Source organism: Dipodomys merriami, unplaced genomic scaffold (assembly GCF_024711535.1).
Source record: "Dipodomys merriami isolate MVZ:Mamm:240054 unplaced genomic scaffold, mDipMer1.0.p SCAF_52, whole genome shotgun sequence".
Lineage (NCBI taxonomy): Eukaryota > Metazoa > Chordata > Mammalia > Rodentia > Heteromyidae > Dipodomys > Dipodomys merriami.
In genome coordinates, this window is record NW_027206091.1 from 9,338,633 (window position 1) to 9,362,490 (window position 23,858).

The 23,858-nt window shown below is 53.6% G+C and overlaps 2 protein-coding genes across 5 annotated transcripts in view; both read left to right on the forward strand.

Annotated features, from left to right (window-relative positions):
• The first annotated feature begins 3,372 nt into the window (after nt 1-3,372).
• LOC138811230 (B-cell antigen receptor complex-associated protein alpha chain-like) lies at nt 3,373-6,924 on the forward strand. Its single transcript, XM_069998921.1, has 5 exons — nt 3,373-3,480; nt 4,036-4,332; nt 4,504-4,622; nt 6,320-6,388; nt 6,484-6,924. Exons 1-5 carry the CDS (start codon nt 3,414-3,416, stop codon nt 6,595-6,597), a joined length of 666 nt encoding a protein of 221 aa, XP_069855022.1. The 5' UTR covers nt 3,373-3,413; the 3' UTR covers nt 6,598-6,924.
• A 1,658-nt stretch (nt 6,925-8,582) lies between these two features.
• Nucleotides 8,583-23,858, forward strand: part of LOC138811227 (rho guanine nucleotide exchange factor 1-like) — a 23,651-nt gene continuing 8,375 nt past the window's right edge. The window contains exons 1-16 of one of the 4 annotated variants that reach the window (XM_069998917.1): nt 8,583-8,755; nt 15,081-15,122; nt 15,237-15,320; nt 16,125-16,238; nt 17,284-17,382; nt 17,588-17,630; nt 17,799-18,045; nt 19,084-19,113; nt 19,303-19,402; nt 19,557-19,653; nt 19,737-19,772; nt 20,271-20,408; nt 21,418-21,523; nt 22,130-22,141; nt 22,698-22,865; nt 23,120-23,265. In XM_069998917.1, the coding sequence (XP_069855018.1) occupies nt 15,099-15,122; nt 15,237-15,320; nt 16,125-16,238; nt 17,284-17,382; nt 17,588-17,630; nt 17,799-18,045; nt 19,084-19,113; nt 19,303-19,402; nt 19,557-19,653; nt 19,737-19,772; nt 20,271-20,408; nt 21,418-21,523; nt 22,130-22,141; nt 22,698-22,865; nt 23,120-23,265 (1,444 nt within the window). In that variant the 5' untranslated portion in view covers nt 8,583-8,755; nt 15,081-15,098. The remainder of the gene's footprint in view (nt 8,756-15,080; nt 15,123-15,236; nt 15,321-16,124; nt 16,239-17,283; nt 17,383-17,587; nt 17,631-17,798; nt 18,046-19,083; nt 19,114-19,302; nt 19,403-19,556; nt 19,654-19,736; nt 19,773-20,270; nt 20,409-21,417; nt 21,524-22,129; nt 22,142-22,697; nt 22,866-23,119; nt 23,266-23,858) is intronic. The other 3 variants (XM_069998916.1, XM_069998918.1, XM_069998919.1) reach the window with 3 other exon arrangements.

Sequence of the window (23,858 nt, forward strand, 5' to 3'; positions counted from 1 at the left end):
CCACACCAAAATTGTAGGTGCTTCCTGGGGCAGGGCTGGCACAAGGCTGTTCCATAAATGTCATGCTTCAGCCTCCCCAATGCTGGGATTCCAGTTGGGTGCTACCCTACCCTTCCCTAAATTTACTTTTTTGGGGCTTGAACCCTAAGGCCTGCCACTGTCCCTGTGTTGTTTTTGCTGCTCTCTGCTACTTGAATGCCTAGTTATGTTCCTTCTGTGGGACCCTATGCACCTTTCTTGTCTTCCTCAACTGTGATGCTTATTCAGCAAAATGCCACCAACAGCTGGCTTTAAGCAGAATCCCAGGTAGGCACTCTTGGTCTAGCCATACTTAGTAAACAAATGAGTTGGGTGTGGAGGGTCACCTGTAATCCTAGCCACCCATATGGTAGGAAGATACTTATTTGAAGACCTTCCCAGGTAAAGGAAGATCTTCTGTCAAAAAATAAGGATTGGGCTGGGAAGGTAGATCAGTGGTAGAGTGCTTGCCTTGCATTCATGAGACCCTGGGTTTGATTCCTCAGCACCACATAAGTAGAAAATGTTAGAGTGCTAGCCTTGAGCTGAGGGACAGAGTCCAAGCCCCACAATTGACAAATATAGCTCGTGTTACAGTAGTTTCCTACTGCCTCTTCCATATAGGGGGTTGACCATGCCAAAAGGTTTGTATTTAATAAAAACACCTGCTGGACAAATCCCTACCCCACCACCATCTCAGCCTAGGTGCTGACCCTTAAGCTCCTTTTTGCTCAGTGCTTGTTACCTTACCACTTGAATTACATCATTCCTTCCAGCTTTTTCTCATAGACTGTTACCTGGTGTGGCTTCAAACCTTAAGCCTCCTGAGTAGCTAGAATTACAGGCATGAGCCACAGTCACCCAGCTAAATGTAAAAAAATGTTATGTGCCTGTAACCTTATAAAATTAATATTTACATTGGGAATGAGCATAGATGAGGTAATTTGTGGGACTTCCCAAGGCTAGAAGTGTCAGAAACATTGGGACCTACGCAATTCTCCACAGCCTGTTACCACGCTGTCTCAGAAGGGAGAAAACAGACTGCGCAGATCCTGGGCCTTCAACTCAGGACCTGGGTGCTGCCCTTGAATTGATTAGCTGAAGGCTCCATGATTTGAAGTCTCGAATTTTTCTGCCCGGAATGAATTTGAACTGTGATCCTCAGATCTCAGCCTCCTGAGTAGGATTACAGGGCATGAGCCATCAGCACCTGGCTTGGAAATGATGTTTCTTGATGTGAGCCTTATGTTTCCTAGAGATAGGAGCACCCAGTGCCAAGCCTCAGGTACAAGTCAGAACACTGGGTAAACTACAGATGGAGGTGCCCAGTTAGGCCACCTGGGCAGGAGAATGCAAACCCACAGCTTCGTCTTGTCAGCCACAGGGGGGCAGTCAAGAGCCTGAAAACCGGCCCAGCATTGGAGGAATGCTGAGGGTGAATTCCTTTAGCTCCCAGCTCTAGACCTGGACTTCCTGGTGAGGAAGCCATAAGGAGAAACTGAGGCAATGGGGCACAAGGACTGGATACCTAGTGTTTTTAGACGGGCTAATGGCTCACACCTGTAATCCTATCTACTCAGGAGGCTGAGATCTGAGGATGGAGGTTCAAAGTTGGCTCAAGCAAGAAAGTTCAGGAGACTCATCTCCAATAAACCAAGCCAAACAAAAAGCTAGGCACCGGTGGCTCACACCTTATCATCCTAGCTACTGAAATCTGAGGGTGGGTCACGGTTCAAAGCCAGCCAGGGCAGGAAAGTCCTTGAGACTCTTCAATTAACCACCAGAAAACCGGCAGTGGTGCTATGGCTCAAGTGGTAGAGCGCTAGCCTTGAGCTGAGGGGCAGTGTTCAGGCCCAGAGTTCAAGCCCCACGACTGACAAAAAAAAGGCTAGAAGTTGAACTGCAGCTTAAGCCTTGATTGAAAAAGCTCAGCGATGGTGCCCACACCTCAGTACAAGCTCCAGGACTGGCAAAATAACACTGAACATTTGGGTTTTATACTAGCGGGGGGGGGGGGGGGCAGGGCTAAGGGAGAAGAGAGTGAATGCAATAAATATGGTTGGTGGTTTATTTACATGTATGAAAATAGAACAATGAAACCTTTTTGCAAATGTTTTAAGAAGTGTGGAGGTGAGGTTAATTAGGATACATTGTGTAGATGTTACAATGACATTCTACTTGTACAATTAATACATCAGAGTAAAATGTATCCTAATGTTTCTAAAGGGGAAAAAAAGGGAAACCTTTCTCTTTCTTTTTGGCCTGGAGCTTTATACCACTTGAGCCTTCAGCCCTTCTTTCTTTTTTTTTTTTTTTTTTTCTGTATTTTTCTCGCCTCAGACACAATCTGCCTGTGGCAAACCTCATAGCTGAGAACACAGGCACCCACTACCATGTCCAGCTTATTTATTGAGATGGGGATGGGGGTGGAAAGAGGGAGGTGTTTCCTTTTTGCCTCAACTGGCCTTTACCTGTGAGAATCTCCTTATCTCCACCTCCTTGGATTACAGGCATGAGCCACCTCACTTAGAAACTGTTCATTGCACATTGCACAATTCCATAGCTTCACAAAGGTTGTATCCACATTTCAGGGGGAAAAAACGGAGGCTCAACTGAGATGCAAAATGAAGACTTCTCCATTTACTGGTGGCTCACACCTTGCTACTTTGGAGGCTGAGATCTGTGGATTGAGGTTCATAAACCAGGCAGGGCAGGAAAGTCTGTGAGACTGCTACCTCCAATCAACCAGCAAACAGCCTGAAGTGGATGTGTGGCTCAAGTGGTAGAGCAACAACCTTGAGCCAAATGGCAAAGGACAATGCCTAGGCCCGGAGTTCTAGTCCCAGGAGCAGTGTGCACACGCGCGCGCGCACACACACACACGGCTCAGAGGAAATGAACCTAGTCACCCAGGCAGTTGGCTAAGGGTGCCCTTCCTAATTTGGTCTTCATGAGTGGCAACATTTACTGAGCTAGTACTACACACCAGACCTGGTCCAGAGCTATGCACACACAACCCTCCACATCCTTGTTTCCAATCCTGAGAGAAAAAGAGACACAGCGCAAATGGGGGCTCAGAGTATGGAGGGGCAAAATCACCCTGCAGATTCTCTGAATTCCGGCTGGCTCAGGCTTCTTTCCCGGATTCACCATGGCAGTAACAAGCCACCTCCTCTGCACCCCAGCAGTCCTGTCTCAGGGGGATTGTGGTCACCACAGGTGCTCCAGCTGCTCTAGGCAGAAACCTTACTACAGCAGGCAGCCAGAGAGCCGGGTAGTGGGGGCCACTGGAGCCCATCTCCGGTGGGGCTGGGCAGGAAATAAGGCGGGGCTTGGGGTAGAATTTGGTACCCTAAGACTGCTGCGACCCGGACTAACCAACCCACTTCGAGAAGATGCCTACAGGTCTAGGATCACCACTTACCACCATCTTTGTCCTCTTACTGACCGCAGCCGGCCTGGGTATGTGGCTAAAGGGTGGGCAAGGGAAGGGCTGGAGGGAGGGCCTCCGGATAGAGGAAGGGCACCCCCAAAGGGAAAAGAAGCAGAGCCAGGAGCTGGATGGCCTTGTTAGAAATGACATCTGATGCTGGTGGTTCACACCTGTAATCCTAGCTACTCAAGAAGCTAAGATCTGAGGATTGCGGTCAAAGCCAACCCAGGCCCAAAAAAAAAAAAAAAAAAAAAGGCTGTGAGACTCTTGTCTCCAATAACCAGAAAACCGGAAGTGGAGTTATGACTTAAAGTGGCAGAGCACTAGCCTTGAGCAAAAGAGCTCAGGGACAGCTTCTGAAGAGTTCAAGCCCTACAACCAACCCCTTCCCTGCCTGGGTAAGTTTCCAATCTTGATCCTCAGTTCTCAGGCTCTGGAGTCACTGGGATTATAGGCATGAGCCACCAATACCTGGCTTTCATAAAGGATTTCTTGATGGTTGCACAAGGAAAATCATGGGTCCAGCTGCAGGTGGGACCCTAGACCTTTAGGGTTCCTGACCCACTCTCGTTTCCCATGTGCAGGCCCTGGGTGCCAGGCTCTGTTGTGGCACAAGAGTCCACCTTCCATGACCGTGAGCACTGGGGACGAGGCTCGACTCTTATGCCTGCACAAAAATGCCAGCAACCTCAATGTCACATGGTGGCACATTCTCCAGAGCAACCAATCGTGGCCCCCTATATTCTTGGGTCTGGGCCGAGGTGCCCAGGGCGAGTGGGTCATCTCGAAGGTGAACAAGACCCACGGGGGCATATACCAGTGCCGGGTGCAAGACAAGGAAACACCAAGACATTCCTGTGGCACCTACCTCCGTGTGCGTGGTGAGTGTGCAGATCCCCGGCTCCCACTGAGAACCCCCCTACTTTCTTCCCTTTTCTGTGTCCTACCTGGGCTTTGAACCAGCCACTAGGGCTCAAGGTGCAGCCTGTGAGGGAGGGCGGGGAAGGGCAGGAGGGCAGGGATCTGAGCAGCAGCACCCCTTTTCTTCACAGAGCCACCCCCCAGGTCCTTCCTGGAAATGGGCGAGGGCACCAAAAACCGCATCATCACAGCCGAAGGGATCATACTGCTGTTCTGTGCAGTGGTGCCCGGGACACTGCTGTTATTCAGGGTGAGCCCCATCCCTACCCCACCCCTAGGGACCCACCCTCAACCCAGCCAGGGGCCTGGGTAGGCCAGAATGGAAGCTCCCAAGTGCCCAGCGGGTCCTCTGCTGTTTAAGATTCTTCCACCGTTTGGGAGAATCAGAGCATCCATCTCCCAGGCCAGGGGCTCTCCACCTGCCGTTCCCCACTGCAGATGAAGACAGCCATAAAGCAGGGACAAACAGACCTGGGGGAGGGGCTCCCAGAGTCACTTGCACTGGCTTTGCTGCCTCACCTTAGCCCACAGAGGAACAATTATTGTTTACTGTACTTAAAAAAAATTGGTGGTATTGGGGTTGAACTCAAGTTGAACTCTGTCACTTATGTCAGACCAGTTCTTTTTTTTTTTTTTTTTTTTGGCTTTAGTTAATTTTTCAGATAGGGTCTCTTGCTTTTGCCCACCAATCTCTGACCAAGATCCTCTTGCCTATACCTCACTTGTAGCTGGGAACATAGACATGTGCCTACAAGCCTAGCTTATTAGTGTGTGTGTGTGTGTGTGTGTGTGTGTGTGTGTGTGTGTGTGTGTGTGTTGCTTGGGCTTGAACTCTGGGCATCATGCTCATGCTAGGCTTTTTCTGTTCAAGGCTGAAGCTCTACCACTTAAACCATACCACCACTTCTGGTTTATTGATGGCTAGTTGGAAATAAGACTCCCACATTTGCTTCCCTGGCTGGCTTCAATCCTCAATCCTCAGAATTAAGCCTCTTCAGTAATTAGGATTATGGTCATCAGCTTCCAGTACCCAGGTGTCTGTCTGTCTCTTTCTTGTCACTTATGGAGCTTGAGCTCAGGGCCTGGATGCTGTCTCTGAGCTCTTTTGTTCAAGGTTAGTGCTCTACCACTTTGAGCCATAGCACCACTTCTGGTTTTCTGGAGGTTCACTGAAGAGAAGAGTCTCACTGATCCTTTTGCCTGAGCTGGCTTTGAACCATGATCCTCAGATCTCAGCCTCCTGAGCAATTAGGATTACAAGTGTGAGCCCAGTTCAGATTTATTTATTTATTTATTTATTTATTTATTTATTTTTGTGACAGAGTCTCCATAGTTCATTACCCAGGCTGACCTTAAACCAGGATTCTCCTCTTGTCTTTTTTTCCCCCCATCGAGGGGCTTGAACTCTGGGCTTGGGTGCTGTCCCTCAGCTCTTCAGCTCAAGGTGAGCGCTCTACCACTTGAGCCACAGTGCCACTTCCAATTTTCTGCGCTCTACCACTTGAGCCACAGTGCCACTTCCAATTTTCTGGTGGTTTATTAGAGATAAGAGTCTCAAGGACTTTCCTGCCCTGGCTGGCTTTGAACCGTGATCCTCAGATCTCAGCCTCCTGAGATCTCAGCCACCAGCCCCCAGAATTCTCCTCTTTCTACCTCCTGAATAGCTGGGATGATAGCTGTGAACCACCCTACCCATTAGTTATTGTTGTAATTCACGAATAATAAGACAGTGGAGACAAAAGGAAACTAGCTTTGGGTCCAGAGAGAGAGAAAGAGAGAAAGAGAGGAGGAGAAAGAAAGAGAGAGACCTACCATGCACCATCCTCAGTATGTAGCGCCTTGTGCCCCCCACCTCTTTCTAGGAAGATTCCCTCCTGATATCCAGGGAGGGTTGAAGAACTTTTTCTTTTGCCCCCTCCCCCCGCCCTGCCCCATCATCCCCTACAGAAGCGGTGGCAGAATGAGAAATTTGAGGCTGATGTTCGGGATGACTATGAGGATGAAAACCTTTATGAGGTAAGCAGAGAATGCGGATGGGTGTATGGTGGGGGGGTGTATAGCAGGGACTGCAGCCATCCAAGCGCTATGCCCACCTCTCCTCCTCCCTGCAGGGCCTGAACCTGGATGACTGCTCCATGTATGAGGATATCTCCAGGGGACTCCAGGGCACCTACCAAGATGTGGGCAGCCTCCATATTGGGGATGTCCAGCTGGAAAAGCCGTGACCACCACCACCACCACCACCACCATCCTCTCACCCTGCCCCTGGCTGTTGTGTGCCCAGCTCCAAGTCTGTCCTCTATGCCTGCCTGGGGAAATTCTCTTGTCTTTTTTTCTCCACTTAGCTAGCTTCCCTCTGCACTGTCCCCCCCCCCCCAACCACCCCTCCCCTGGCTGCCTTTCCCAGGCTGTCTCCCCAGTGGGTAATGAGCCCTTAATCGCTGGGGAGGGAGCCCTTAAGAAGTCTGATTGTTGCAGCCTCGTTAGTATATCCCCCTACCCCCCCAGCCCTGTCATGGCCACTTAACAGTAATAAATCCTCTCCAACAGCAGACCTTGGCAGGAGTCATGGATCTCAGAGGAACACCCCGCTCCAGCTCCTTCCCCAGCTCCTTCTTCCCTGGGACCCAAGAGTCTGACTCAAGTTGGCCCCTCCTCTCCTCAGCCTCAGGATTCTGGACCAAAGCAGTCCCTGGCCTAGGCCCATTCCAGGAAGCTGAGGACTAGATAGCCAGCTTGGAAATGCCCCTCCTGTCCCGTCCCCCCACTTCCCCAGAGAAACAGGAAGTCTTTGGAAGGGGAAGTCCCCACCACACCAACAGAAGGGCTGGTTTGGCCCCTTTCCAAGCACCCCTCATTTTCTCACCCCTCCCTTGTCCCTAAGCAAATGGGGACTGTTGGGAGAGTTGTGGCTACCAAATTTTGTGTGCATATCTAAACTCTGGAAACATGTAGGCTACTATCTTGTGAGACTGGCATCCTACTTCCCCAGGGAGGATTTAAAAAGTGTGTGGGCAGCCAGGTGCCTGTGACTCACGCCTGTAATCCCAGAGATTCAGGAGGCTGAGATCTGAGGATCACTTCAAAGCCAACCTGGGCCTGAAAGGCCATGGGACTCTTATCTCCAATTAACCACCAGAAAACCAGAAGTGGTGCTGTGGCTCAAGTGGTAGAGCGTGCGCCTTGAGCTGAAGAGCTCAGAGACAGAGCTCAAGCTGAGTTCAAGCCCCACCTCTGACAAAAAAAAAAAAGAGTCTATGGACCATCATGTATAGATGCGGGAGCAATCCAGAGTCACGCAGCTAGGGAAAGAGACAGATTCAGAGGGGCAGAAGGCCAGGGAAGAAGAGAGACAGAGATGCAGTAACTTGTGGAAAATGCAGACACAGACAGAGCCCAGACACCAAAACAGACAAGGAAAGAAGAACCCAGGGAAAGTGGGGAACACTGAACTTGGAAGAGGCTGAAGGGAGACTGGTGTGGGAAAGGACTGAGCCAGGTGTGAAATAGTCAAATAGTCAAGACCCGGGCTGGTGCAGGTAGGTGGCTTGTCAGCCCAGCTACTCAGGAGGCTGAGATCTGAGGATCTCAGATCAAAGCCAGTTTGGGACAGGAAGAAGTCCACAAGTCTCTGATCTCAGTTCGCTAACAAAAAAAAAAAAAAAAAAAGCCCAAAGTAGAGCTGTGGCTCAAGTGATAGAATGAGAGCCTTGAGCTTTAAAAATCTCAGTGACAGCTAGCAGGCCCTGAGTTCAAGCCCCGGGACAGGCACAGGAAAAAAAAAAAGGTACATGGTGGTGGTGGGGGGAAGCAGGGCTCAGAGAGAGGAAGGACCCGAGCAGGAAGAGCAGAAGACCCCACCTGGGAAAGGGAATGAGGGACCGAGATCCAGGGCGAGGGTCCCAGGCCGGGTCAGGCGGCCGGCGGCTGGGAGGGGGAGGCCGCAGGGCGCGGGGTTCGCCCCTGGTCACCGCCCGCAGATAAGGCCAGGAAGTCGGGGGACTGGGAGACGCAGAGGATGGGGAGGGGGAGGGATCGCGAAGTTCCCCCCCCCCCCCCGCGTCCCGCGTGAGGACAGACAGACAGACAAAGCATCCACGGAGAGCCGGGCGGGGCTAGTGCCCTCGGGGCAAGGAGGAGCCGGCGGTCGGCGAGGAGAAGGGGAAGGAAGCGGAGGTGCCGGGCGGGCGCGGGGCGCGGGCAGGAAGCAGGGAGGGGCAGCGGGCGGGGGCCTCCGGAAAAAAAGAAAAGAGAAAAAAAAAAACCGCCCCAACTTCCTGCCCCGCCAGAGCCAGGAAGCCGGAGCCTGGACACCGGGCCCGGGATCGCCCGCCGAGCCCGACCCCGGGCGCCCCGCCGGTCACCACCCCGCGCGGACACCAGGTACTGGAGGGGGAGGGGGCGGCCCCGCCCGGCCTCCGCCCCTCGGCTGCCCGGGGAAATGGGGAAGAGCGGGCTGGGGGGGTGCTGGGACGCTGCTGACAGCCGAGGGGCCTCCCGGCTTGCAGCCCCAGAGCCCGCGGCCTCTCCTGGGACCTCAGTGTACCCATCTGTCAAAGGGACGGATGCCCAACCAATAGATGGGGGTGGTGGTGGTGGTGAAGGATAGTTTAGGCTTCTCCCCTAGATCGTCCAGTGGAAGAAAGGACGATCACATCCATCTATCTGTGGGGAAACTGAGGCACGGGGACCCAAATAGATGGGTCCCTTTGTGACACTATGTCCAGTTAATTTGAACTTGAACGTGGCTTCCGCCCGCCCTTCCGCCGACCTCCAACCCTGCAAGCTTGAAGGTCACCCCCCCCAAAAGAAAAACAACAACAAACATCCGTGCTGGCCCGGTGTGAGGCTGAGCGTTGTAGAAAAGGTTTAGAAAGTTAATTTTTTTTTCCGGGTCACTAATTATACACTGGGAAATAGGTGTTGGACCCTTTTCTGCATTGCACGGAGAAGCAGATTGAGCCCTGGGAAGTAACTGCTTCTAGAAAGTTACATTGATGCCGGCGAGCCAAAGTTAAACTTCCTTAAGCGCAGAGTTTTGCAGCGGAGCGGACTGGCGGGATGGCCAAGGGACCTGATGGATCAGCGTTCGGAATTCGGGGAACTGGGGAGACAAACAGAGAGGGGGACCTCCTCCGGGCTCCCCCCAGTTCGAGGTCCGGAGAATTGAGGTGTCGAAGATCGCCGAGATTTGCGTTCTGTCTGTCTTGAAGCCAGGAGTTTTGGGACCTCCCGCTCCCTCTGGCGGAGGGGGCGGGGCCCCGCGAGAGTGACAGGAGCAGTCGAGATGACGGAAACGTCAAGCCCTCCACGTCAGGCTAGAGCGGCCCTCATCGGCCAGCGTGGCGCCGCGGAGAGCTAGAGCGTCCGGCGCGGCGCAGTCGAGGTGTCGAGGCCGATACCTGGACAGGCGTCGGGCTAGAGCGGCCGGCGGGAGGAGTGGGAGGAGAGTGGAGCTGAGCGCCCAGGCGCCTGGTGGGGCGGCTAGAGCGACGCGGCGGCGCGGGTGGGGGAGGCCTGGAGCTCGCGCGCGGAGGCTTCGGTTCCGGAGGCTGCACAGGGGGGCTTCTCGTCCCCCCCCCACCATCCGAGCAGGTGAGGGACGCGGCTCCAGACGGGGCCCCCCCGGTGGGCGCCGGACCCCTGACGGTGCACTCTCTTCCCCCGCCCCGGCATCCCCAGCTATCCACACTGCCACATCCGCTGGCATTTGAGGACCCCCTGGAGACCCCCTTCCCCCATGGAGGGCTCATGAAGGCCCTCCACGCTCAGTCGAGTTGACAGGGGTTTACAGACCTTCCAGGTTCTGGCTAGCATCCCTTAAACCTGGGGCCCTAATAAAAAACAACTTTAGGCCCGGGACTTACTTCACACCTATCAAATTCTGTGCCCCCTCCCTCTGTCCCCCGCTTTTTCCTATAAAACCAGCAACTTTCCCTCTGTAGTCGTGATGCCCGGATTCTTTAGACCCACCGTGTATAACTAGTATTTGGGGTTGGGATAGGAGGGGGAGACATTCCTAGAACCCTCTTCAGGTTCTCAGGTTCTTGGAGATTCTGGGCCACTTGACTTGGGAGCCCTGAATTCTGCACTAGAGACCTGACATCTGTTCATGTGTACCTCCTTTTCTTCAGGACAACCTCACACACCTCAGCCCATGGGTTCTTCTAAACCTGCCTTGACAGCTTCCTCCTCCCCCCCCCCCTCCCCCAGCCTCAAGCACACTGGGCCATCTCTGTCCACCAGAACTCTAGGCTCTCAGTTGCCTCTTGATCGATCTCACTTGATAGCTCTATCTTTGTAGGACCCTATATCCTAAACCTCAAACACTCCCATCCCATTCCATATTTTTTGTCAGTCGTGGGGCTTGAACTCAGGTCTTGGGCGCTGTCCCTGAGCTCTTTTGCTCAAGGCTAGCACTCTACCACTTTGAGCCCCAGTGCCACTCCTGGTTTTCTGGTGATTCATTGGAGATAAGCGCCTCACAGAATTCCACCAGGGCTGGCTTTGAACCTTGATCCTCAGATCTCAACTTCCTGAGTAGCGAGGATTACAGGCCAAATTCATCAGCACCTGGCTCCCTTTGTGAAGCTGCTTGCTCCAGTCTGTACTCCTGCCCAGGCCACACTGTCCACATGCCCCTCCCTGTCCTTCCCAAACACAGCAGACCTAATTTATCTCAGACCTTTGATTGAAGTACTGAGATTTTAGCTTCCTAAAGGTGGAGTGTGTGTGTGTGTGTGTGTGTGTGTGTGTGTGTGTGTGTGTGTGTGTGTGTGTGTGTGTGTTGAACTCTGTGTGTGTGTGTGTGTGTGTGTGTGTTGAACTCTGTGTGTGTGTGTGTGTGTGTGTGTGTGTGTGTGTGTGTTGAACTCTGGAGCCAGACTACTTGGTCTTTAAATCCTGTACCTTATGACCTCTGTCTCAGTTTCTTCCTTGTTTTGGGAAGGAATTTGGGATAGGAATGATAGTAGTCCTCCCAAACGAAGCAAATCCAAGTCAGGAGCTGGGCATGATGGTATACACAGCTATAATCTTAATTACCTGGGAGGCCAAGATTGGGAGGATCAAGGCCAGGCCAACAAAAAGGTTAGCAAGATCTCATTTCAACAATCCTAGTTGTATGGGAGGTACAGAAAGGAGGATTGCTGTCTGAGGCCTACCTGTACACAAACTCAAGACTTTACCTGAAAAATAATGAAAGCAAAAGAGTTGGAGGTATAGACTATAAATGGAATCCTTCCTAGCAAGCATGAGGCCCTGAGTTCAAATCTCCATCATCCCTCATCCCCCCCCCCCAGCAAAAAAATAATGTAGGCTTCATGAGGTCATTGAGAAAATGAAATTACTTAAAACCTTTAAGGTAATAGTGCTGTTTTGGTCACATACTGAGTGCATGTCATATACCGAGTGCATGTAAAGTGATAGCTCTTCTTTAAATTTTTTTTTTTGTCAGTCATGGGCTTGAACTCAGGGCTTGGGTGCTACCCCTGAGCTCTTTTGCTCAAGGCTAGTGCTCTACCACTAGCACTACTTCCAATTTTCTGGTGGCTAATTGGAGATAAAAGTCTCAGACTTGCCTGCCTGGGCTGGCTTCAAACCATGATCCTCAAGATCCTACCTGAGTAGGTAGGATTATAGATATGAGCCACCAGCATCTGGTGATAGCGCATATTTCTTCTTCCTCTTCTTCCTCTTCTCCTCCTCCTCCTTCTTCCTCTTCTTACTTTTCCTCCACTTTTTCCCCTTCTTCCTCTTCTTCATCTTTCTCTTCTCCTCCTTCTCCTTCTCTTCCTTCTCCTCGTCTATACTTCCTCCTCCTCCTTCTTTCTATTATTATTATTATTGTTGTTGTTGTTGTTTTGGTGGTGGTGGTCATGGGGCTTGAACTCTGGGCCTGGGTGCTGTTCCTGAGCTCTTCAGCTCTAGGCAAGCACTCTACCACTTGAGCCACAGCATCACTTCTGGTTTTCTGATGGTTTATTGGAGATAAGAGTTTCCTGGTCTTTCTTTGAACTGCCATCCTCAGATCTTAGTTTTCTGAGTTGCTAGGATTACAGGCGTGAGCCACCAGCGCCCGGCTCTTTTTTTCTGTCCTGCCTGGCTTTGAACCAAGATCCTCAGAGTTCAGCCTCCTGAATAACTAGGATTATAGGTTGCAGCCACCAGTGCCAAGCTCTACTTCTGCCTTTTTGGTGTTTAATTGAAGATAAGAGTCTCATGGATTTTCTTGCCTGGGCTGGCTGGGAACCAGAATCCTCATATCTCAGACTCCTCAGTAACTAGGATTATAGGTATGAGCCGCAAGCACCCAGATGCAATTTTATTTATGTAAAAAAAATTTTGTCTGTTTTGGGGCTTGAACTTAGGTTTCTCAGTACTATCCTTGAGCTCCATTTGCTCAAGGCTAGTGCTCTACCACTAAGCCACAGAGCCATTTCCAGTTTTCTGGTGGTTCGTTGGAGATAAGAGTCTCACTGATTTTCTTGCCCAGTCTGGCCTCAAACTGACTGCCATCCTGAGATTGCAACCTCCTGAGTAGCTAAGATTATAGGCATGAGCCACTGGTGCCCAGCTACATAATCATTTGACAATGCTCAAATCTTGAAATTAGTCAGGCTTGGATGGTGGACAGCTACACATTATGGAAAAGAATAAATTGGATGCCTGGACAGGTGGACCCTTGGGATGGTATTTGGACATTGGAGAAGGCATCATTGTTTAGTAATTGGCATCAAATTATACCTCCCACTTATTGAGTGCTAGGGAGGGGCCCTCTAGAAGAGAAAGCTGGCTCAGGCAGGGAGGGTTATAAATAGCTTTGGGGTGTGAGATGCTGTCCCTCCCTCAATGGTCCACAGAAGACTTTGCTGGAAAGGTTCTGAGAAGAGTGTGGACACGGGAAGGGAGACCGAGAAAGGCAACAAGAACTCGGGGGAAGGAAAGGATGGGAAGAGTCAGCTTGAGATCCAGAGCTAGATCCAGAGAAATTAGCATGAAAGAGTGGGAAGGGAGGGAGGAGAGCAGGGGAAGGAAGGGAGCAGGGAGAGGAAGAAGATACAAGTGCCTGGGCTGGGAAGGTGGCTCAGTGGTAGAGCGCTTGCCTTGCATGCCTGAGGCCCTGGGTTCGATTCCTCAGCACCACATAAGCAAAAAAGAAAAAAACCAGAAGTGGTGCTGTGGCTCAAGTGGTAGAGCGCTAGCCTTGAGCTGAAGAGCTGAGGGACAGCGCCCAGGCCCAGAGTTCAGGCCCCAGGACCAGACCAAAAAGAAAAAAAAAAGATACAAGTACCTGAGAGTGGGCTGTTCAAGACCCTCTCTGTTTTGTTTTTTTGGGGGCAAATACTGAGGCTTGAACTCGGCCTAGCCATTGTCCCTTAGCCTTCTCCCCCTTGAGGCTGGTGCTGTACCACTTGAGCCACAGCTCCACTAGAGCTTTTTGGTGGCTAATTGGAGATGAGAGTCTCCGGAACCTCAATTCTCAGACCTCAACCTCCTGAATAGATAGGACTACTGGTGTGAGCTACTGGTACCAGGCTTTAATAATTTTACATTTAAATATCAACAATGACCTTCTTTGTTTTTTTCTTTTTCTTTTCCTTTTTTAAAAATTTTCTGTCAATTGTGGGGCTTGATATCCCGGCCTGGGTGCTATACCTGAGCTTTTTCACACAAGGCTAGCTCTACCACTTAGTGGATGTTTAATAAGAATCTCATGGAGCTGGGCTCACGCCTGTAATCCTAACTACTCAGAAGGCTGAGATCTGAGGATCACAGTTCACAGCCAGCCTGGGCAGGAAAGTCCATGGGACTCTTATCTCCAATAAGCCACTAGAAAACTGGAAGTGGCATTGTGGCTCAAGCGGTAGAGTGCTTGCCTTGAGCTGAAGAGCACAGGGACAGCGCCCAAGCCTAGAGTTCAAGCCCCACGATCACCCCCCCCCCCCAAAAAAAAAGAAAGAAATGGAATTTCCTGTCCGGGCTGGCTTTGAACCTTGATCCTCACATCTCAGCCTCCTGAAATAGATTAGGATTACAGGTGTGAGCCACTGGGCCTGACCCTGCCCTGATTTTTCTGGGACCAGAAGCCTAAGAAGCTGGGAATGATAGGAGAATTAGAAGAGTATAGAGTGAAGCCCCAGGTTCCTGAGGGAAAAGGGTTCACAGTTTTGTTTTCTTTTGTGTGAAAGAGTTGGAGGTTGGGGGTTCGCCTTTGTGACTTCCTGTCACAGGAAGTAGGGCTGGTGGGTTCAGAGGCAACATCCTGGCCTAAGCCTGTCACAGACCAGAGAGCTCCCCACACCTCAGGCCTCTCCTTCCTACCTTCCCCGGAACTAACTCAGCTCCACCTTCCTCAAGGCCCCGACCCCTTGGGACCAGCCTTTATCTCCCTTGGCCCTCTCTCTTTTAGGGACCCAAATTGCCTGCTTTCCCCACCAGCTCCCCCCCCCCCCCAGGGCCAGGAACCCTGGGCTTCAGGGCCTGCAGCCTTTTCTCCCCCACATCCCCCAAGCGCCCTTCCTTGGGCTCCCCGCCCCCTGGCTGGCCTGTGAAGGGCTCTTTGTGGCCACACAGAGGCCCCATTGAGCTGGGGAGGCCGGGTGGGGGGGTGGCTGTTTACTCACCTTCACACCTGGGCCAGGAATCTGTGAGTAACCCTCCCCTCCCACCCCACTCCACCCTTAACCGCAGCCCCTCCTCTCCCCAGCCCTGCAGAGCCCTGGAGATGGAAGACGTGGCCCGAGGGGCGGTGAGTGTAGAGCTGGACTCAGCCAGGATTGGGGGGGGGGGTAGGGGGTGGAGAGGGTTGGCAGCTGCAAGGCGGGGAGCCCTGTAGCCTGAAGCTGTCTCCCCTCTTCCTCAGGCCCCAGGGCCTCCAAGACCTGGCCTAGTGCCCATCAGCATTATCGGAGCGGAGGATGAGGATTTTGAGAACGAGCTGGAGGCGGTGAGCAGAAGCTAGGGTGCATATGCTTCTGTGAGGTCCTTAGTGGGTGTCCTTCTTCCGTTCTTCATCTCTGCCCATCTTCTGTCTCTCTCCACCTTTCACCTCTAGTCTAGTGTTCAACCTTGAGTCACAGCTCCACTTTCAGCTTTGTTTCTTGGGCGTGGTGTGTGTGGGGTAGTTAATTAGAGATAAGAGTCATGTATTTTCCTGCCCAGGCTGGCTTTGAACCGTGATCCTCAGATCTCAGCCTCCTGAGTAGCTAGGATGACAGGTGCAAGCCACTGGTGCCTCGCTTCTACTCCTCCTCTTCTTCGTCTTTGTCAGTTGTGGGGCCTAAACTCAGGGCCTGGGCATGGTCCCTAATCATTTTTGCCCAAGGCTAGTGCTCTACCACTTTGAACCACAGCCCCATTTCCAGTTCTCTAGCAATTAAAGAGTCTCATGGATTTTCCTGCCTGGGGTTGGCTTTGAACTGTGATCCTCAGATCTCAGCCTCCTTAGTAGCTAGGGTAATAGGTATGAGCCACCAGCGCCCAGCTCTCTGCCCTACTTCTTGTAGGCCCAGCTTATCTATCACTGCCTTCCCTGCATGAGATGCCATCCCTTCTCTCTGCAGAGCAGCATCTGATCGCGTCCATTTACCCAGCTGCCCTTACTGTCACCTTAACAGCACAGACACAGCTCCCCACCCCACTTTCTACCCCATCATAGCTCCATTGGAGGACAAGCCCAAGCTCCCCTGCAAAACCCCCCTACCCCCTCTACCCCCCGTCCCGCACTCAACCTCCCTGTCCCCACGACCAGAACTCAGAGGAGCAAAACAGCCAGTTCCAGAGCCTGGAGCAGGTGAAGCGGCGTCCAGCCCACCTCATGGCCCTCCTGCAGCACGTGGCTCTGCAGTTTGAGCCAGGACCCTTGGTAAGGATGCCCAGGAAGGGAGAAGGGGGAAGGCTGAGGCAGGCAGGCACTCAGTGAGCTACACTGATACTGATTGGCCTGGATGCTGATCAGCCTGGAGGGCGTGGAGATCCAGATCCAGAACATAAAGGTCATAGGGCAAGGCCGGACGGGGGCTCTACACCGGCTGTGGTGTGGGTGTTCCATGGAATCCTGGACAAGTAGCAAGTGCAGAGCATGCTCAGAGTAGGCTGTGCACACAGCGGTCTGGCAGAAACCACGTCCTGTTCCCCTTTGGGGCCTGTGACAGCATCAGCCTCCCGTAGGAGACACAGCTCTTCCTGGGCGCTCTGGAAGGATGGATATCAGGCTGGTCTCCCCAGGGGTTGTCACCAGACAGGTGTTCAGGGTGGATGTTCTCAAAAAGGCTATGAGCCATGGTCTCGATCCTGACAGAACCAGGGAACCTTCCTAACCAGGGTACCAGTGGCCCACGCCTGTAATTCTAGCTACTCAGAAGGCTGAGAACTTGAGGCTCTAGGTTCCAAGTCAGCATGAGCAAGAAAGTCCATGAGATTGTTAACCTCCACATTAACCACATCATGAGGAAACAGGACCACGGGGAGCCACATAGAATCAAAAATATTGGCTGGGAAGGTGGCTTAGTGGTAGAGTGCTTGCCTAGCATGCATGAAGCCCTAGGTAGGGTTTGAGTCCTCAGTACCACATACACAGAAAAAGCTGGAAGTGGCGCTGTGGCTCAAGTGGTAGAGCGCTAGCCTTGAACAAAAGCAGCTCAGGGCCAGTGCCCAGGCCCTGAGTTTCAAACCCCTGGACTGGCAAAACAAAGCAACAAGAACAAAAATATTCCTGGTGTGCCACCTCTCCTCCTCTCTCCCCCTACCCGGAGGCTGCAAGGAAGATAAGGGCCTCGGGCAGTCAGGGTAGAAATCAGGGAGTGTTTCTCAAAGGAGGTGACATTTGACCCCCATAGCCCTAGTGTGGCTTTGCTGGGGAAGCTGGGGAGCCAGGAAGGAATAGAACCATGCTCTGTGTCTTCTCCCAGCTCTGCTGCCTGCATGCCGACATGCTGGGTTCTCTGGGCCCCAAAGAGGCCAAGAAGGCCTTCCTCGACTTTTCCCATAGCTTCCTGGAGAAGACCTCGGTGAGATACCTGCTGCCCTGACCCTTGACCCCGGCCCCTGCTTGGTCCTTCCTGGAGACCCCTTTGTGCATCCCCCAAGCTCCACCCACTGAAGAACACACCCATCTGGGCCCTATTTCTGCCCACTAAGCATCCTGGCCCGCAATCCTGTGCCCCCCCCCAGGGCCTTCCCTCCTCCCACCTCACTCCAGTCTCCCCCGAGCAGGTCCTGCGGGTCGCAGTTCCTTCCAACGTCACCTTTGAGCTTGGTAAGGAGGAGCCTTAGGGATGAGGGAGGGTCTCTGGCTGGTTGGGCCAAGGAATCACCTTCATTCATTCATTCATTCCTGCATAGTGGTGACAGCCCAAGGAAGCTTGGCTGTCAGGAGCCAGGGCCTCGGAAACGTGGTCCCCAGCCCCTAAATGTGTCCCTGCAGACCGCACTCGACTCGACCTCATCTCCGAGGACGTCCAGCGACGCTTTGTGCAGGAGGTGGTCCAGAGTCAGCAGGCGGCCGTGAGCCTGCAGCTGGAGGACTTCCGCTCCAAGCGGCTCATGGGCATGACGCCCTGGGAGCAGGAGCTGGCCCAGCTGGAGCCGTGGGTGGGCCGGGACCGAGCCAGCTATGAGGCCCGCGAGCGGCATGTGGCTGAGAGGCTGCTGGCCCACCTGGAGGAGATGCAGTAAGTGGGGACCAGGCTGTGCCACCCTTGGCATCTACCAGCTCTCATTCACATCAGGGTTCATATTGGAGTCCTGGGGCTCAAGCCTACCCTGCCATTTTTTTTAATCCGTCGTGGGGCTTGAACTCTGGGCTTAGGCACTATCCCTCAGCTCTTCAGCTCAAGGCAAGCTCTCTACTGCTTAAGCCACAGCTCCACTTCTGGTTTTCTGGTAATTTACTGGAGGTAAGAGTCCCACAGAGGGCTGGGAAGGTGGCTCAGTGGTAGAGCGCTTGCCTTGCATGCATAAGGCCCTGGGTTTGATTCCTCAGCACCGCATAAGCAGAAAAAAAAAAAAAAAGCCAGAAGTGGTGTTATGGCTCAAGTGGTAGTGTGCTAGCCTTGAGCTGAAGAGCTGAGGGACAGCGCTCAGGCCCAGAGTTCAGGACCCACGACCGGCTCCCCCCCTCCAAAAAAAAAAAAAAAGTCCCACAGACTTTCCTTGCCCAGGCTGGCTTTGAACCATGATCCTCAGATCTCAGCCTCCTGAGTAGCTAGGATTACAGGCTTGGGCGCTGTCCCTCATCTCTTCAGCTCAAGGCTAGCACCCTACCACTTGAGCCACAGCACCACTTCTGGCTTTTTCTGCTTATGTGGTACTGAGGAATCGAACCCAGGGCCTCATGCATGCGAGGCAAGCGCTCTACCACTGAGCCGCCTTCCCAGCCCCTTGTCATTTTCTTTCATTGCCCACCGCCTCCCTTTTTTTTTTTTTTTTTCCTCCCTTTTTTTTTTTTTGTGCTTGGGCTGGAGCTTGAACTCAGGACCTGGGTGCTGTCTCTGAGCTTTTTCACTCAAGACTAGCACTCTACTACTTGGTCCACAGTTCCACTTGTAGCTTTTTGGTTGTTCATTGGAGATAAGAGTCTCATAGACTTTCCCTGCCCTGGGCTGGGTTACATGATTCTCAGATCTCAGCCTCCTAAGTAGCTGGGATGACAGGAGTGAGCCACTGGTCCCTTCACAACTTTGTCAAATGTTTTTCTTCTTCCCCCACAGACACACCATCTCCACAGACGAGGAAAAGAGGTGACCGGGCAGAAGAGGGCAGGCGAGGTGGTTGGTCTGGGCCTGAGGAGCTCCCTGGCTCTGCTTCCTCTGCCTCACAGGAAGTGCTGTGGGAATTGGGAAGGGAGGCCCACCTCAGCCTCTGGGGTAGTCAGGTACTCCCGATGGGGGTCTGTGTGCATTGGGGTCCTCATCACCTCCTCCCCACAGTGCCGCTGTGGTCGCCGCCATCAGCCTGTACATGCGCTATCTTGGAGTGCGGACCAAGAGTGGGGATAAGAAATCGGGGCGTAATTTCTTCCGGAAAAAGGTGCTGAGGCCAAACCTGGCCTTTTCCTCTTTGGGGGTCCTCCCCCTCCCCCACACCCAGGGGAGCCTCAAGACTGGACACTTGAGGTTTGGTTCTGCTTTGTGTCAGCTTAGGAATGTTCACCCCTCCTTCCCTGGCCCCCATCCTCCTGTAGGTGATGGGGAACCGGCGGTCAGATGAGCCCCCCAAGACCAAGAAAGGGCTGAGCAGTATCCTGGATGCTGCTCGATGGAACCGGGGCGAGCCTCCAGGTATGGGGGGGCCAGGGCCATAGCCCTGCCTGCTGTGTCTTCCCCAGGCCATCCGCACCTCACGTCCCCCTCTCTCCTTTCAGCTCCAGACTTTCGACACCTCAAAGGCGAGGTTGATGGTAATGAACTTGTTGTAGCAGAGCATCTATCCTGGGACCTGAAGGAGGAGGGGTGGGGGCTGGACCCTTGTGTCTGAGGGAGGGGGCCTGGGATCTGGACCTCTGGGTCTGAAAGAGGAGGTGGTGGGGCCTGGGTCTGAGAGAAGAGCATTCAGTGTGTTGGGAGGGTTGTTTCTGGACCTTAAGGGAGGAGATGGGGTTAAGACCCTTGTGTCTGAAGGAGGAAGGCTGGAGCTGGACTCCTGGGTCTGATGGAGGGGAGGCTGGGGCCTGAGCCTGTGTGTTTGAGTAGGGAGGGCTGGGATCTTTATCCCTGGGTCTGAGGGAGGAGGGCTGGGGCCTGGACCCCTGGGTCTTAGAGCAGGGGGGTGGGGAGTGGGTACCTTACTGGGTCTCTGGGGCCTTAAGAGAAGAGACAGAGGCTGATGTCCTGGGCCTCAGTGGTTGGTATGGAGACAGCTGCTCTTCCATTTCCCCTCCTTCTCACCGTCTCTCCAGGGGAAAAGCCAGGCCCTGTAGACCGGAAGGGAAGCCTTGGCGTGCCTTCTCGGGACAGGACTATCGGGGCTCCTAGTCAGGACACCTCTGGAGTCTCCCTGAGCCCTCTGCCTGTGGACAGCCCATATCGGGAAGCAGGTGAGAGGTTCAGGGGCGGGGGGGGGGGGAAGCGCGGGGCAGCAGGGTGAGTACCACCAGCCCCAGGGACACCTCTTGGGGTAAAAGACTTGGCTCACTATGACACCTCCCTCCTTCTTACCATCTGCACCTGGTTACCAGTGTTGTTAATGGCTGCCTCAGTTTACCCTTTCTGCTTCTTTCTCTCAGGGCTCTGGCCTCTCTCCCAGTGCTATGTCTCCCCCTTCTTTTTACTGTCTTTCCTGTCACCCCCAGGGCTTCATTTCCAGAAGCTGAGTAGAGAGCAGTGCCCCCTCCAAGTAACTTTCTCAGGGCTGCATAGCCTTCTGCTCCTTACGTCCCTGATAGTTGCTTGCCCAGCTTGAGTTCAACGTTTAAATCTTAACTCATTCCTTAGTATACTTGTCTTTGTGTGTTTGTGTGTCTGTCTGTCTGTCTGTGTGCACGTGTATGAGCGCGCGTGCACATGCAGGTTCTGGGGCATGAACTGAGGGCCTGAGTGCTGTCCCTGAGCTTTTTTTGCTCAAGACTAGCATTTTTCCACTTAAGCTACATTAAGCCTCAGTTCCACTTCCAGCTGTTTTGGTACTTAATCGGCGATAAAGAGTCTCATAGAGGCCGGGCGCTGGTGGCTCACACCTGTAATCCTAGCTACTCAGGAGGCTGAGATCTGAGAATCTCGGTTCAAAGCCAGCCCGAGCAGGAGAGACCGTGAGACTCCTATCTCCAATAAACCACCAGAAAACTGGAAGTGGCGCTGTAGCTCAAGTGGTAGAGCGCTCGCCTTGAGCTGAAGAGCTGAGGGACAGTGCCCAGGCCCAGAGTTCAAGCCCCACAGCCGACAAAAAAAAAAAAAAAAAAAAAAGAGTCTCATAGACTCCTGCCCAGGCTGGCTATGAACCTCCATCCTCAGATCTCAGCCTCCTCATCAGCTAGGATGACAGTGGTGAGCCAATGGTATGGAGCTCCATGGACTTTGTAATGTGCCTCACTCCGGCCTCACCTACAGGTTCTGATACCTCCCTGGAGCCGGGAGACACTCCTTCACAAGGCCCTACAAGTCTGGAGCCCCCAGCACCCCCAGAAAACCCAGAGGACAGTGCTGAGACAGAGAGGTACCTGGGTGGGGTCTCAGGAGGGCCTGGGCTGAGCAGGGACAGCTGATGGGGGCTGGGAGGGTATGTGGGGGTTGCAGCCGCCATTTGCACCTGCCTGTTCCCAGCCATGCCCTCACTGCTAGCTCACTCCTGCCTTTGTTCTGTATCTGTCTTCAGTCCTTTCACTTTCCTTCTTTCTTCCTTCTTCTTCCTCGTTTGCGGATCCTCCTCCTCCTCTTCTCTTTCCTCTGTATCCCCTGTTCCTCTGCCTCCTTTCTGGCCAAGTTTCCTTCTACACCTTTCCTTCCTCTTCCTCCACTTCAAACTATCTGTCTTTCCCACCCCTTCCATTTTCTATCCTTCCTCTTCTTTAAGCCCCGCCCTCTTTAAGCTCCACCTACCTGGCTCTTCCCCTGCTCCTGGTGTCCCATCCACCGCCCCCCCTGTGCTCCCCGCTCCCTTCCTGCTCCCTTCCCGGGGGCCCTGTCCCCCTCAGAGTTGGGGGACAGGTTCTGCCCCCTGCCTGTCCTCGTGCTGCTGCTTTGGGGACCCTTTGAGGGAGGTGTGGGGAGGTGAGCTGGGTTCCATTGGGTCCACCTCTGACCCTGTACCCTCTCTCCCCAGAAGGTGGAAGAGGTGGGTGCCTGGGCCCTGGGTGGGGGAGGGCCAGCCCTCCCCTGCTTCTCCCAGCCCCTCCCTTCCCCCCCCATGGCCACTCCATCCCCTCCACCCCCCCCTCATGAGGGGTGGGTGGGGACATCACCCTCCCAGTTGAAGAGCTAAGTATGGAAATCCTTCCCTCTTTCTCCATGTCCCACCTCAGGGAGGGAGGGGTCCCTCCACCCTCTTGGCTACCTCCCCTCCCCACCCCAGCAGCCCACAAATCCCACTATTCCTGACAATTCTCTTCTGTTGCATGTTGGTTCCTGTCCTGTCTCCCTGTCCCTGTCCTGGTCTTTCCCTGTCCCTGTCCCTGTCCTGTCCTGTTTCCTTGTCCCTGTCCTGTCTATCCTGTCACTGCCCTGTCTATCCTGTCCCTGTCCCTGTCCTGACTCCCTGTCCCTGTCCTGTCCCTGTCCTGACTCCCTGTCCCTGTCCTGTCCCTGTCCTGTCCCTGTCCTGTCTCCCTGTCCTGGTCTCTCCTTGTCTCTGTTCCGGCCTCTGCCTGACTGTCCTTGGCCTTGGGGTGCAGGCTGCCAGGGCGTCTGGGGCGCTCAGAGAGCCTGCGGGTGACTGACCGCCGCCGGCCTTCCCGGGGCAGCCTCGGGGCTAAGGGCCGGGGTGGGGGCCGCTCCCGGAGCGACGTGGACATGGACCCCAGCTCCGCCACGGCCGTGCTTGGCCCCACCCGACAAGCCACGTACGTTACTCCCTGTCCACACAGGCCGTCTGGAGAGTCAGGGAGGGGAGGGCTCCCAGAGCAGCAGAGAACTGGGCAGCCAGTGGCCGAGGCCACAGAACCCCTGTCCTAGGCCTTGGGAGAGAGGGGTGTGGGGTTAGACCACTCTAGGGGCCCAATGCCAAGACCACAGAGGAGTTGGACACTAAGGAGTTGAAGGCTCCTCCCTGGGGTACCACCAAACAAAGGGTACCAACGAAGGCCTCTGTCCACAGCCCTGAGCCTGGAGATGATGGGGAGCCGGGACGGTCAGGACTGGAGCTGGAGCCAGAAGAACCCCCTGGGTGGCGGGAGCTGGTCCCCCAGGACACCCTGCTGAGCCTTCCCAAGAGCCAGGTGAAGCGGCAGGAAGTGATCAGTGGTGAGTATGGGGCCCCATCCACCCCACGCTGGCCAAGGACAGGCATGGGGAGGCGTCCACCTCCATGTTTGTTACCATGGGGAGAGCTTGAGACAGGTGAACCCCACAGTAGCCCCCTCAGAGGGAGGAACTTCAGTACAACAGCTAAAGTGACCCATTCAGGCTACTTGGGAGATGTGAAGATAGAGATTTGAGGCCAGCTCTGGCAAAGTTACCCTGAAATCATCCTACCTGAGAAAGTAAGACCAGTGCCAGTGGTTCGCAGCTATAATCCTAACTACTGAAGAGTCTGAGATCTGAGGATTTCAGTTCAAAACCAGCCCAGGCAGGAAAGTTTGTGAGACTCGTATCTCCAATAAGCCACTAGAAAACCGGAAGTGGAGCTACAGCTTAAAGTGGTAGAGCACTAGCCTTGAGCAAAAAGGCTCAGGGACAGTACCCAGTCCTTGAACTCAAGCCCCAGGACCAACAAAAATAAAAAAAAGTAAAAGGACTGGGATTGTGGCTTAAGTGGTAGAGGGCTTACCTAGTGTGTGTCTGTGTCTGTGTCTGTGTGTCTGTGTCTGTGTATCTGTGTGTCTGTGTGTGTCTAT

Coding starts and splice junctions, on each gene's coding strand:
- LOC138811230 (XM_069998921.1), top strand. CDS start 3,414: ATGCCTACAGGTCTAGGATCACCACTTACCACCATCTTTGTCCTCTTA. Junction 4,623..6,319: donor GGACACTGCTGTTATTCAGG/GTGAGCCCCATC, acceptor CATCCCCTACAG/AAGCGGTGGCAGAATGAGAA. Junction 6,389..6,483: donor AGGATGAAAACCTTTATGAG/GTAAGCAGAGAA, acceptor TCCTCCCTGCAG/GGCCTGAACCTGGATGACTG.